Raw genomic sequence first — 13,775 nt, 5'->3', positions numbered from 1 at the left:
ATATGATAAATAATGATGGATTTGAGCACTAATCATGGCAATGTAATTTCATGTATCAGGCCTAGTTCTAATGAGGGATCTAGGTGCTACTTTGTGTAATTGATTATGATGATTGCGGATTTGAGCGATTTGAGATTGAGATTGAGATTTGATAGCCCAGGGGAGGAGCCTAGGCTTCCTAGTATGGCCTGGCACCGTTCCAACACTTCCTGTTAGGTCCCTCTGTAGGAGATTGCCTGTAGATGCCGCGTTCTTCTTCCCTTAGTCGGTGTTTCTCTGTCTTTATTCCCCTTGGCAGACGCCATTCGGGGCCCGGGTAAGGGGCGATCTGGTTCAGTCAAATCGGTGTCAGAGCTGGGATCGTACACTGGATCGTTGTCTGTGTCGGAGCATGTGCTGGGGGTCATTTCGCTCGTAGTGTGCGGGCGGCTACCGCGAGAAAAAAAAAATGATAATAAATGACAAGTAGATAAGAAACGAAAAAATGAAGGGAGAAAAGAAAACCAATTGAAAGAAATGAATAAATAAATAGCTGGGCCAAATGATAGCAAAACTTCGTCCAGGAAGAGATAGATATCTATATACAATACACATGAGCCCTCCAGATTGTTTCAATCATTATCAAAAATCCATTCACTATTACCACCAACCAAATAATAGTGTATAAAAAAAAGAGAGAGAGAGAACGAAAAAGAAAACCTATAAAACCATGAACGATCGTACATATCTAATGCCTAAGAAGCCACCTCCGCTCCTTTTTCCCCACGCCCGACAAAAACTATCTCCCATCATCCCTACCAGGGCCCCTACTGGACTTCCTCTTCCCATAATCCACCCAACTCCCCCTATTCCCCGCCGCTAGCACAAACCCCGGGATCGGCATATCCGTCCGCGTCGTGATATCGTCATCCTCGCAATCCCCCTCCTGCGCGCCCTCATCCACCCTGTCGCCAGCGATGTCCAGGTCCATCATCGCTGTCTGCGCCAGGGGGCTACTCGACACCGGCAGCGAGAACGAGCCGGACTTGATCCTGCTCAGCGTGTTCTTGGATATCGTTTGGCCCGCGACGGGGGAGGCGGTGACGACTGTACCCCGCGTGGTGCCCGGCGGCGGTTCCGGGCTGCTGGTCCGGAAGAGCGGGTGGATGTTGTCTTCGAAGGAATGCGCGCGTGGGCGCCTGGGGGTGAATTTGGGGCGTGGGAGCGGGGTGTGGAGATCGTGCCGGTGCTGGTGCCGGGTGGCTGCGATGGGAGGGTGTGAGATGCAGGAGCAGGAGTAGGCGGAGGGGGGTCGAGGGCGATACGCGCGGGTGTAGGGAGTGCTGGGGAGGGAGGAAGAGGAGGGAGAGGAGGTTAGGTTTGGGGAATCAGGGAGGATGGAGTCTTTGTGCGGTTTCCGGGGCGTCTCTGAGGATTGCTGGCGTGCGAGTGAAGGTTTTGAGGTGGTGACTGTCATCGAGATGCTCGCGAGGGAGGGCGCTTCGCTGTTGGGTCTGCTGGTGGTTTGTTTGTAGCTGTTGCTGCTGTTGCTGGCGCGATCTGCAGGGGCAATGTTTTGAATAGTAGATTTGAGGAGGGCATCGCAGATCTCGCGCGGGACGCTAGAAGTGTCCCACTGCTCAAAGGTATGTTCTGGCTCCTGCGGGCTGCAGCTGCGGTTGGATGGGTAGATTACTTTGTGGGGTTTCGAGTCCTGCACTTGTTGGTGGCTGTCGCTGTGGCGGCGGGCATGTTGTTGGAGATGTTGCAGAATGTGCGTATTTAGTATTATGTTGCCTACATAGAGCGATGACTTGTGATTCTTTCGCTCCGAGTCGTGATGTGAATCGGTTGGATTGTTGGGGGGTTGTTTGTGTTCTGGAAAGACGGCAGGTTGGAAAGAGCTTGAGGGTCGCGTCCCTGTCAGCTTTGGCTGCCTCCTCTTTGGCCATAGAAAGCCGGCAATGTCTGAGGCTGGTTTAGATATCGAGACGCTTCGCAAGTTCGGTCTATGATCGGGGTGGACTGCTAAGCACACGTAGAATAATATCTGGAAGAGAATCGCTCCAGCCCATACCCCACACCAAACATAATACAGCACCCGAGTAGTGCGGGGGAACAGACTAGAATCCTCGCCCTTGAGTAGGGAATCGCTTTGTCGCAAGGCAAATGCGACGAATATGAGTGCAATGGAAAGGATTCCGCCAAGTAGGACGAATGCCAATCCATTCCACGATTTCCAGAATCGCCGTCCTCTTGCTGCATCCAGAGTAAACGAGACGAGTAGTAGGCCCAGGACAATAGAACTTATGGCCGTCAGCACCACGGCCATATATGTAAGGAATGCGCAATTGGGGACTGCATTTTCAAGCGATGCAGCGAACGCCCCATTGACAATGGTTGATATCGCGGTGAATAGGATTGCCGACAAGCCCAGAGACAAGAGGACAAAAGGCCTCCCCATCTTCGGCCGCGCGCGTGGTGCTCGCGCAGTGGTCGACCCGCCACACTCCAGTTGATTAATATATGCAAATCTTGTAGAAAGAGAAATTCTGGGTCGTGGATTCTTGCGGCTGAGAGGATAATTACTGCATACTCCACCCGACTGGGACTGGGTACAGATAGAGATTGGTTCACGTCAAAATCTTACTCTTGACCATGGACGCGGTACAAAGCATATGTAAACAAAATTAAACAACAAAATATAGATAGTGAAGGAACCAGGTGCTGCCGACAGCAGGACACGATCCTTGAACGCACAACAAGAACAAATGACTTGCGATGGGCAGGGGAAAATTAAACCATTCGAGCAAAAATTAAAACACAATGCTGAAAGCTCGTAGGGAAGTAAATGGTTGTTTGTGCTGCCCTTGTCCATGGTGGGACAATAGAGTGTTTTAAAGCCGGCCAGCCCAACCCGCGTTGTTTTCCGCCGCCTTAGCGGGATTCAAGCGCTGCAGGAACATACAACAGGCTTCCAAGGCTTTGCGCGACCAGAACAGGGGAGCAGGCCAGTGGAGACAATAATCTGGGTAGGGGCGGGGCCCATCGATCAGGAAACATGGCGTCAAAAAAAGCCAACATGAATAACTCCCCCGCCGTTCCCAACATCCAACAAACATTGAATGATGCGCGTCATCCGAATTCGTTCGAGCTGTGCCGTACGAGCTGTTAACTAGGGGAACATTCTAGACGTGGGAACGAAACAAACTGGTTAGGCCTGGGGAAACATGGAACAGGCGCGCTAATGGCAGACTGACATCCAGGAGCTGGCAACGCCTGGAGCCTGAAGCGTTATGCCTGGCGAATTCGCGGAAGGAGGTCGAAAGGGAGAGTGTTTCGATGTATTTTGGTATAACATGGCTTGAATGAGAGGCCCCGTACCGGGGTGGACAGGAGCATCAGTTTGCCGTCATCCATTTTCCTCATCCACCCTCCAACCTGCCCAAAACCAGGCAGGGTGTATCAGCTTCGTGAAGAGTGAGGTTGGAGGTTCTTAGCATCGGCCTAGCTTAGCTGGGGTGGTGGAGACGACCATCACATCAAAACCACACTATGTCTATTACTCGAGCCGCCCCAGGGCCCAGAGTGGGCCATGATTACATTGTGGATTACATCGGCCCTGTGCCAGGCAGAGCTGGACGGTGGAGATAGAGGTAAATGACGACATGACATCTACGGATACGATATTTTCGCCCTGCGACTCAAGGAGCCAGGACGACGCGACAGGGGCATCGAACCCATTTTAGCCCATCGGTTAGACCAGCATTCTCGAATTTCCTCAGTCAGGATCGTACCAATGTGTACCGATGTGGCAGACTCTCATCAGCACCAACGATGAGATTGACAGGGTCGCAAGGGAACCAACCAGCCTTGCACAGGGAAGGGATTCAGCCGCTACCGATTGGCTGCGAAAAAAAGTCCAATCATACAAACTCCGTCAATAATCTCCGCAAAGAGCAAAGGAGAATCATCGCCCAAGTCCAATGCTCTTTTGACAAACAAAAACTTGTGTTGAAGACCCCAACCAATAATCCATGCATAATGCACCCTCGCAGGTCATAAACGTCAACACCCTGTTGCGATCTTGAACAGAATGAAAAAAGAAACGAAAAAGCAAAGAAAAGAAAAGCAAAGAAAAGCCATAAACCGCCATAACCAGCCATAAACAACCAAAAACGGCAAAAAACAACGCGTCCCGCGTTTCTTCTAGAGTCGCCTGTGGCTTCGATATTTCAGCAAAAAGAACCACAAACCCCTTCATTAAAACTAGATGACACACGATACTCAGGTATATACCCTCACTCACCCATCAGAACATACTCTGTGCTTTAGACGAGTCAGAAATGTTGAATGTGATCCGCAGAGGCAGAAACTCCAGGCCCCGCTGAGAATTGTTGAGTCCCATACAGAGAGGAGTGAGGCCAGCTATCTCATCCAATCTGGCAGCTTATGGGTTCCAGTTACTTGGTCTTTCGTTCTTATTTCTTGAAACTATTGTTCGGGACTCCGTTTCTTTTCCATCGTTGCCAGAGAGATATTTTGGCATCGTTTGCCTCTCTGGACAGAGAATGAGAACATACACCTCTTACCCATCGGTTGAATGAGGAGGATCGGTTTAACCTAGGCTTGCTGACTGAGAAAAGAAACGAGTTTCATTAAAAGCTAACTATTCGAAGAAAGTAAAACAGCGTTAATTTTACGGAGTGGTCTACGGAGTATTTTTATCAGCAAATGAAACAGAGCCATTAGGGGATCCGCTTTGAAACTCCAGACCCTTCTGAGTCCTGAAGGAGTGCACTATGCACTGTATATATCTGCCTTTTATATTGAAGGATCCTGCCGCCGCCATAGACTATATTTATTGGTGCTGACGCTTGCGTCTCAGACGGGATGGTCTGGCATTGGCTGGATTTTAATTCTCCGAAGAAAACGATCTATATAGCAATCTAAATCTGCATATCTATTAAGATCAATGCGAGTTATTGATTACCCGGACCCGCTGCATAGCCGTTAGTTATCCCGCTGGCTGAGCCGGCGTCTACTATGCTGTGGAACGAGGAACTGCGCGGGATGCTTGTATATTGATCTTGGGCGAGGGAAGAAGATTTCCCCCCTGCTTGTCTGAAGAAGAAAAACTAACTCATCCGTTCTGTTGGATATTGACAGTAATGCATTGGAGAAGAGAACGGAAAAGAATAGGATAGAGAGACTAGTTGTTGCTGGTCAGCCCGCTGGTCTCGGCATTAGAGGGCAAGGAACGAAGGGTTGTTATTCTTGAGTAAAAGAGACCCGCCTGCACCAAAATGCTCCTCGGATGCGGCGTTGATAGCTCAGTCTAGATTTTTTGGGCCTCGATCCTCAGCGCTGATTTACATAGATAGTATGTGCGTTGCTTCGGCTGGAGATCCATTAGCATTTGCATTTGCATATTCTTTTTCTTTTTCTTTTTCCTCTTTACTTCCCTCTCTCTTCATCAATGATTACATTCCACTTTACAGCCTGAACTTGTAGCTCGGAAGGCCAGTAGTTATTGTTTACTTTTCATCAAAAAATATTTTCTATCACATTAGAATGAGGAACCCTTGTTTTTCTTTTTGAAAATAAACCTGATCGAGGAACTAGGATATTCGGAATCCGGCGATGTTGGGACCTCATCCTCCGCCTCAAGTAAGGTGCTGATCGAGGGCCTGGATGGCGAGGATCAGGTTGTCTCTCTCTATCTTACGCGGAGCATCAAACAGGCTCGGTTTGCTACCAGAACGTCCGCAAAGACTCAGTTCGTGATGGTAATCGGTGTTCTATCTAACTCTAATCTTTAAAAGATATTCTTGTTTCCTATGCGAGGAACATATTGATATAACATGCATTGCAGTGGTTATTTAAGCTTCGTAATGATCTGATGGTTTGTAAATAAGGATCTCTAAAGTTCTCCGTTATTCGAGCTTCAATAGAGTTTCTTTTTCTTTTGTTCTTCAAGTCATTGACCGATCGATGACACAAACATGAATGAATGCGTAACTAGTTAGCTAGCTGTGAGGGGAATGGAATATGCAAAAACTGCAAATATCCAACAAAAAAGGCAATATAAAAAACATTCGGAGTAAATGAGAAAACGGAGAATACTCCGCTAAGCTATCCCTAACCCTCATGTGAGGTCGGGAGAGTGGGGGAAATGAGTGATGTGGATTCTTTGCTAACCAAACAGGCCTCAATATCTTGCAAAGGATCTTCCTGCTAGAGCTACCCAGCTGTGGGCAATGGCAGTCGATGATATTGCGTTTGTCTTAGAAACAATTCTTTATGTTTGTACACAATTCCTACTCTGGTTCCTCCCAGCCAGGCACCGAAGTACTTCGAGACCCGGACGTCTGGCTTTCAAGGAATCATCGCCTCAAGCCTCAAAGGGGTCTAGAATCCATACGTAGTGACTCTACTAGATGGGCCCACGAATAATTATATAGACTCGAAAGATCATCGGAATATCATGAGCATGTCGGATCGGTTGTATGCATCAATAAGAGCGGCTGGAAGAATGGGCAGATCGGTTTCAAGAGCTATCTGATCAAGAATCGGTAGTGGGCAGACACGGGTAGGCGGATCAACGGGCAGGCAGCTCCAATGGCCGATGAGCAATTGATTGCGAAGTATCCTGCGTAAACAGGCACAACGATTCTGAGGAACCATGCGTGAGCCATGGAGGACATTTTCAAGTTGAGGAGAAGGAGATCTCCAGACACGGGATGGATGATCAACTAACTCAGAGAAGCTAAGTCGCCGGGAGCATGCTTAGCACTGCAGCCCAAGGGAGAGTCCGCAACCGCTAGCGCGGCAGTCGGCTAGTGGCGAGGCTAGTGGGCACATCAAATGTTGATCATGAATCGACTATAGACCGCGTCGCCACCATCAATCGCAGATTTGCCCGACGCGGCAAAAAGCGGCCCTTCTGCTGTGCACGGTGCTGCTGCGTTGCTGTGAGCAATGAAAATGCCGCGGACTGTGGCTCACTGACTTCGAGTTATGCGTCAAGATGATGGTAAATTGGGTTATGGGGAGGTCGCATGCCGCATGTGGGTATGAGATGTGAATGTTGAACATTGAATGTTGATGTTCCGAGGTCAAACCAGCGCCCCCGATATGCTATACCAAGGTACCTGCGCCAGCTCAAATGGATATCGACAATCTACTCGTTGCTGTGCCACCTCGGGCTGCGGATGCGCGTTCCAAAACTACAATCACAACCAAAACCAGAACGGTTGCCTTTCATTTCATTTTTGACCTTTTGTTTAACCTTTCCACCCCGCGCTGGGTTCATGGTTTCTGGCGCTGTACAAGCTCTTTTGTTCCAACCTACACCCTAAGAGGTGATAGGTCCAGGGGCACATAACCCCATATATATTCTGTACGGCAAGCTATCTTCTTCAGCTATATAAAAGAGGTAACTTTTCTGTAGTATTATATACAATCACTGTATCAGCTTCTCTCTGAATGTAAACTTAATAATTATTATTTCACTAGTTAATTATTAATTAATAATTTACTAATATACTCTTCTTCTCTGTTTGTTATTAATTTTTATTCTTAATTATTCTTGTTCTTACTCATTTATTTTGAAATATTTGTATCTTTATATAAATGAGAAAGACTGATATAATCTCTGCTGCTGATACTGCTATTGAAGCAGCAGTTATATAAAAGTAGCTACAGTATAATTTTATTGTAGAGATGACAGTATAGAGAGAGAATATACTCATATGATTGATGGAGATATTACCTCTGTCTTGCTTACTGCCTACCTGCTCAATGCCCCTAAGCTCACTATTAGAATAAATATCCCCTACTGCTGCCAACCTACCTACCACTGCCAATCTATCTACTGTTGTCAACCTATCTATCGCTGCCAATCTATCTATCGCTGCCGATCTATATAGGGTAAATCATGGTCCCGTTTTTACAAAATGGGACCAGAATCATTAATTTATAAGTAAAACATGATCTGGGACTAGATTTATAATATAAACAGTGTAAAGTGACTAATTTACTCAACACTATATGGGACCAGGACTAGGATATTTGAGAATGGGACTAAGGAAAAATTTAGTCCTAGTCCCATGCATGGTCACACAGCCAGTCTAGGTCACTACTGCCAGATATTTCAAGGAAGGTCTTTTGAGCAATAGATTTAAGAGTAATCACTAGAGAATGTGTTGCAATATCAGTATTAGAAGCCATCTTGATAAACAATTTAATGAGAAACAAAAATATCATCTGCAGATTTGAACATATTCAAATTGGTGGCATTATATAGCGCCTTGGTGGGCAAGAACTTCTGACATGAACCTCCGTACATATGAACATGAAATTGAACACATGTCAGCAATAACCTGGTTATATCAGTGGTTTTGATGGCTGAGTGACTGCGCCTCCACATATAACTAGTGGTTATTGTGAGGGTTGGGTTTGAACGCGCGTAACCCGACCTGCCTATATAACTATTTTTGTATCTATTCCCTTTCTACAATATGTACGCAGCTGCTCGCGACGACAAATGGGCGCGCATTCTCCTGTGACGAACGTCTTAGGGCCGTGTTTCCCTGCGCAATATTTCCTGTCGCGCATATCACGAAAATTGACCCAGCGCCAACTTCGCCCCTGGACCTCTCATTTCGAACAATGAAATGCAACTTCCGTATCGCTGTCAGGCTATATTGTTTCATTCTCGTCATTGCCCTGTTGTTTCTCGTGCGTGTGTTGGCAGATATCCTAGATCAATATAGCGGGGGTTTATACTTGATTGATTCCATTATCACGCGTTTCCATTCTTTATCCCTCGATTTGCCCAGTGACGCAACAAACCCCTTCAATGTCGAGGTGGGTGATAAAATCATTGTCATGGCAAAGCTGGAGGAGGAGGATACCGATTGGGTACAGGATGAGCTTCCAGAGTATGTCACTCCCCTCCTTTCACTATTGACTGGAAAAGCCTTCAATCGATCCCAAACCATGAACAATCCAATATACCACAGCTAACCCATATACCACCCCCGTCGACGGACAAAACAAACAGCTGGCAACGAGCGATATATGTCGTAAACCCCTCTCAGAAGACGCTCAACGATCCTAATGCCCTCACGGTCCCAAGAAACAAAGGTCGCGAATCCATGGCGTACCTCTCCTACATCATCGACAACTACGATAACCTTCCCCGCACCATCGGCTTCCTCCACGCGCATCGCTCTGGCTTCTTACAGGCATGGCACGTCGATGCGCCGCTACACGACAACGTCATCGCCATGCGCACGCTCCGGATCGCCTACGTCCAGCACAGCGGATATGTTAATCTGCGCTGCAACTGGAACCCCGGCTGCAAGAAGGAGCACAGGATCAATCGACATGTGACGGACGAGGTGTGGATGGAGCTTTTCTCGGGGACAAGCACCCCGCCGCAGAATTGGTCCGCGACAACGGCAGAGGGAGGAAGGGGAGGGGGGACTTCAGCAGACACAGTCGACGACGGAAGCCGTCCCTTACTGCAAAGCACGGATAACCCGACAGAGATAGCGGCAGCGTGCTGCGCGCAGTTTGCCGTGTCGCGCGACCAGGTCCTCAAGAGGCCGGTGGAGGATTATATGCACTTCCGCGACTGGGTTATGGCGACGGAAAGGAATGATGCGAGTAGTGGTCGCGTCATGGAGTACATGTGGCATATAATTTTTGGGATGGATGCTGTGTTGTAAGTTATTCCTGTTAATTTTTTTATGGTATTTCGCAGATGCCCGCACCTATATATCTTTCCTCCTTATCGTCTCATCTGCAGGCTATTTATTTCCTTTTGCCTAGCGACTAACGCCATATATTCGTTCTCGAAAAAATAGCTGCCCTGACGAACACCTCTGCTACTGTGCAGTTTACGGACGATGCAAATGACAGGCAACCAAAGCAGACACTCGGCGGATAAATTATATAAATTATCATATCTTCGATAACAATCATAATCGTAATCATAAACAGGCAACCTTGCGCCAAGGAAAGGGGATGTTGAGCTTCCTCATGGTCGAGAAGCTATTTAATCATGGAATTATCACGAACCTCTGGGTGTTGAGATATTCTCTCTTTTGTCCCTGTTTCTCCCCTTCCTCTCAATTCACAATCGATTATCCTTTGCTTCTTTTCTCTCTCTCCTGCTGCCATCAAACTGGGATATTTTATTTTTATTTTTATTTCTATCCTGTCTTGTTTAGCGCAGGTACCTCGCATTGCCGCTCCTAACAACATTGGTAACAAGAATAATGATAGTGATAATAATAGCAACAGCAATTGAGGCAGATCCACCTAATTGATAACAAAATGAGCTGGACACCCAATGGATTCCAGGAGCGGATATGCCCCTGGTTAGTGACAGACAGTGTGGCTGGCTGCGGCGGCATCGAAGATGTGAAAAGAGTCATCTTGACTCATAGTAAAGTCACTCTCTGTAAAAAACGAACAGGAAGAATCAGGATCAGCGAAGCAACAGCACTTGCAACAGTGCGGGCTTCAGATTTAAATCCAGCGATTTCCCACTCCGATTCTTGATTCTCTGCGTCCGCTGGGTGTATGTATGTATACAGATGAGTTAACTACGCAGAAGAAGTTCCTCCACGGTTGCTTGACGACGTTTTCTGCTGATGTAAACAGCCGCCTCTGCCCTCCTCCACAATCCCCGCCTTCGCCTCTAGAATCCTCATCCTCATCCTCATCCTCATCCATCCATCCCGTCTCATCTCATCCCAGTATCCCCGAGCACGGAGCACGGAGCGGCCTCTGCGATAAGACTAGTTGCGGTGCCATTAATCGTTGTATCCCGCCGGTCCAGAAGCGCGGGACAAAGAAGATAAAAAAAGAGTTTTTTGCTGCTTGTTCAAGGAACTAGTTTTTTGCCCCTCATCGGGTTCCGCTTGCTTGCCTGCCCACCCTCAACATCAGGAAATTCGAGCCAAAACTATTAAAGAGACAAGAGGGGAGAAAGCTAAAAAGGGAAAAGGAAAAAAAAACATCAGACTCGACAACCAACTCCACGACGGCAAAAATACATCATCATCATCAACCTATTCTCCCCCGATTTACCCCGCTGCACCCGCCGAATCCGAGATCTTTCCACGGCACACAAAAGCATATATATACATCCCACTTTCTTCAATCTGCGTTTCCTGGAATCAGCATACAGCGAACTATAGGAAAAAGAGAATACAAAGGAATTTACAGGGACTGTTGATAAATCATGGCGGTTCGCGCTCGCTTTGAGAATTCCAATGAGTTGAGTTGCCCCTCCTCCGGTCTCGTTTGGCGGGTTAATAAATTCAATTTTTGAATCTGGATTTTTCTTTTATATAGAGGATGGGGATTTTGACCCTCTCCTTTTGACAACCCCCTCCGCTCCCCTTCGATCATACAGAATATTAAATTGTTTTTTGTTTTCTTTTTTTTTTTTTTTTTTTTTTTTTTTTTCAAGACGATTTACTTCATCTGGCTAACCGCTGCCATTTTCCCGCCATTCGCAGGGTTGGTGTGTTCGCGACATTGACGAATTCCTACGCATTGGTGGCCATTGGCTCGTCGGAGAACTTCTATAGGTACGCGCATTAAGATTTCTTGGCCGATTTTTCTCCTTTTGTTCGCTCTTTCTTTTTTCCTTTGATGGGTAGGTATTCGAGAGGTGGTGAGGGAGGGAGGTTGCGGGGACACCGTTTTAAGATCTCCCTCCTGTCGTGAGAAATGATGGGCGGGGGGGACCCGGATCACATATTGGAATTCGGGTCGGGAATATCTGATTATTGCTTCTCCCTGGATCGATACATTCGAAGAGGGAGACCATCACGCCTCGCGGGATGTGGAGCCTGCTACGTACGAGTAGGGGAAGTGATATGTTGATAAACACCGGGTGGTTCATGCTTGGTTCCAGCCAAGTTGATCTGATTCGAGAAGAATGGCGGATGTTTGAATATTTTTGTGATTTTTGTCATGCAGAATAATGATAGGGGAAAAGTGCGAAGTAACTAATCTTGGTTTCCCTCGAAAACAGCATTTTCGAAGCAGAGTTGCAAGATGTCATCCCGATATGTCATGCTACCATCGCCGGTACGAGGATTGTGGGACGATTAACAGCCGGGTAAGCCACGATTCGATCAGCACGACATGATCCCCTTCTCTTCCCTTTCTCCCTCGCTGTTTTATATAATCTCCTACACTGCACTACGATTTACCAGTGCCTAAGCTAACCGTGATATTTTCTCTTCTTGCTCCCCTTCAGAAACCGCAAAGGCCTTCTTGTTCCCACGTCAACCACAGATCAAGAACTCCAGCACCTGCGCAACTCGCTCCCAGACGCCGTCAAGATCCAGCGGATAGAAGAGCGATTAACCGCGCTTGGAAATGTTATATGTTGCAATGACCATGCAGCTCTCGTCCATCCAGATCTAGAACGGGAAACGGAAGAAATGTAAGAAACTCCCCGCTTTGTTATTCCAAAATAAAAACATAAAAAGACAACCCACACACCCATCCAATCCCCATCCAGGCATACCAACTAAACTCCAATCCCCTCAGAATCGCCGACGTCCTCGGCGTCGAAGTCTTCCGCCAAACCATCGCCGACAACGTCCTCACAGGTTCCTACATGTCCCTCTCCAACCAAGGGGGCCTCGTCCACCCCAAAACCTCCATCCAAGATCAAGACGAGCTCTCCTCACTGCTCCAAGTGCCGCTCGTCGCCGGCAGCGTGAACCGCGGCTCCGCCGTCGTCGGCGCCGGCATGGTCGTCAATGACTGGCTGGCCGTCACGGGCCTGGATACGACGGCGACGGAACTGAGTGTTGTGGAGAGCGTGTTTAAGTTGGGCGAGGGTGCTGCCCCGGCCGCGGCTCCGGGCGTGACGGGGAAGGGTGCGCTAGGTGCGTTTGGGAATACGCATAAAGAGAGTTTGGTGGAGAGTTTTTATTAGGTGGGGGGAAAGGGGCCCGCTGCTGGGTAGGTTTGCTTTTTTGCTTTTCGCTTTTCGCATGCCTTTTTTTTGGGGAGGGAGGGAGGGAGGGAGGGATGGGGGTTGTGCCAGGGCGGGTTCTGGGGTGTGATTTAGACATTCCCCCAAGTTCCGTTTTTCTTCTCTAGTTTTTCCCTCCTCGTCTTGTTATTTTTTGTTAAATTTGGGGTTGAGATGATCCCGATCCCGTTATCGGCGGAGATTGGTAGATACATGATACATGATACATATGGAATGGGTATTCCTTTTCCGTTTCGTTTGTCCTTTGTCATTTTTTTTTTCTTCAATGTCTGTGTTTGTTCATTCATCGACATGCTCCAGTGCGGTGGAGGTTTAGGTTTCCTCTTTATCCCGCCCCCCTTCCCTTCACCTCAGCGATCAGCCGCTGCCCCGTCCTTGTGGCGAGCTGCAGACAGTTATACATAGTTGACGCATATTCTCCAAAAAATACATTGACAGCTATATATATGGTCGCATATATGTATGTGATGTCAACGTGGTATTTTTCTTCTTTTCTCTCTCATTTTTTCTAGGGGGGAAAGAAAAAGGTCTTGCATTGCTCCAATCTATGTGATAGTATGCACGCTATACTACTATGGAATATGAAGGAGGTTCCAGGCCGGCGATGATGGTACATGAGCATGCAGATAGGAAATAAAAAGGGGAAGCGAGAGAGCAAGAAAGAGAGAGAAAGGAAGCAAGGGTGATAGAGGGGGCCCGCGCAGTATTTTAGAGTAGGGTAGCTACTATGTAAGGGCTATGTATATGTACGGAATGG

At 47.6% G+C, this 13,775-nt stretch overlaps 5 protein-coding genes across 5 annotated transcripts; 3 read left to right on the top strand and 2 right to left on the bottom strand.

The window, feature by feature from the left end:
* Positions 1 to 778: 778 nt before the first annotated feature.
* Positions 779 to 2,070, bottom strand: HCBG_02036 (uncharacterized protein; the record flags this gene model as incomplete). The annotated part of the gene is made up of 2 exons (XM_045429085.1): positions 779 to 1,883; positions 2,057 to 2,070. 2 exons carry the CDS (start codon positions 2,068 to 2,070, stop codon positions 779 to 781), a joined length of 1,119 nt encoding a protein of 372 aa, XP_045290871.1.
* A 1,464-nt stretch (positions 2,071 to 3,534) lies between these two features.
* On the top strand, positions 3,535 to 4,044 carry HCBG_02035 (uncharacterized protein; the record flags this gene model as incomplete). Its single annotated transcript, XM_045429084.1, has 2 exons — positions 3,535 to 3,623; positions 3,696 to 4,044. The coding sequence occupies 2 exons, from the start codon at positions 3,535 to 3,537 to the stop codon at positions 4,042 to 4,044; spliced, it is 438 nt and encodes a 145-aa protein (XP_045290870.1).
* A 2,409-nt stretch (positions 4,045 to 6,453) lies between these two features.
* On the bottom strand, positions 6,454 to 7,294 carry HCBG_02034 (uncharacterized protein; the record flags this gene model as incomplete). The annotated part of the gene is made up of 3 exons (XM_045429083.1): positions 6,454 to 6,748; positions 6,992 to 7,119; positions 7,259 to 7,294. The coding sequence occupies 3 exons, from the start codon at positions 7,292 to 7,294 to the stop codon at positions 6,454 to 6,456; spliced, it is 459 nt and encodes a 152-aa protein (XP_045290869.1).
* Positions 7,295 to 8,511: 1,217 nt separating this feature from the next.
* Positions 8,512 to 10,152, top strand: HCBG_02033 (uncharacterized protein; the record flags this gene model as incomplete). Its single annotated transcript, XM_045429082.1, has 3 exons — positions 8,512 to 8,924; positions 9,047 to 9,712; positions 9,855 to 10,152. The coding sequence occupies 3 exons, from the start codon at positions 8,653 to 8,655 to the stop codon at positions 9,904 to 9,906; spliced, it is 990 nt and encodes a 329-aa protein (XP_045290868.1).
* Positions 10,153 to 11,198: 1,046 nt separating this feature from the next.
* HCBG_02032 (eukaryotic translation initiation factor 6) lies at positions 11,199 to 13,206 on the top strand (the record flags this gene model as incomplete). The annotated part of the gene is made up of 6 exons (XM_045429081.1): positions 11,199 to 11,274; positions 11,520 to 11,591; positions 12,041 to 12,127; positions 12,269 to 12,457; positions 12,565 to 12,884; positions 13,172 to 13,206. 6 exons carry the CDS (start codon positions 11,240 to 11,242, stop codon positions 13,204 to 13,206), a joined length of 738 nt encoding a protein of 245 aa, XP_045290867.1.
* Between the last annotated feature and the right edge of the window lie 569 nt (positions 13,207 to 13,775).

Source organism: Histoplasma capsulatum (assembly GCF_000150115.1).
Source record: "Histoplasma capsulatum G186AR genomic scaffold supercont2.2, whole genome shotgun sequence".
NCBI classification, from domain to species: Eukaryota; Fungi; Ascomycota; class Eurotiomycetes; order Onygenales; family Ajellomycetaceae; genus Histoplasma; species Histoplasma capsulatum.
Note: the sequence above shows the minus strand (reverse complement) of the source record. Positions and strands in the feature narration are given on the sequence as shown.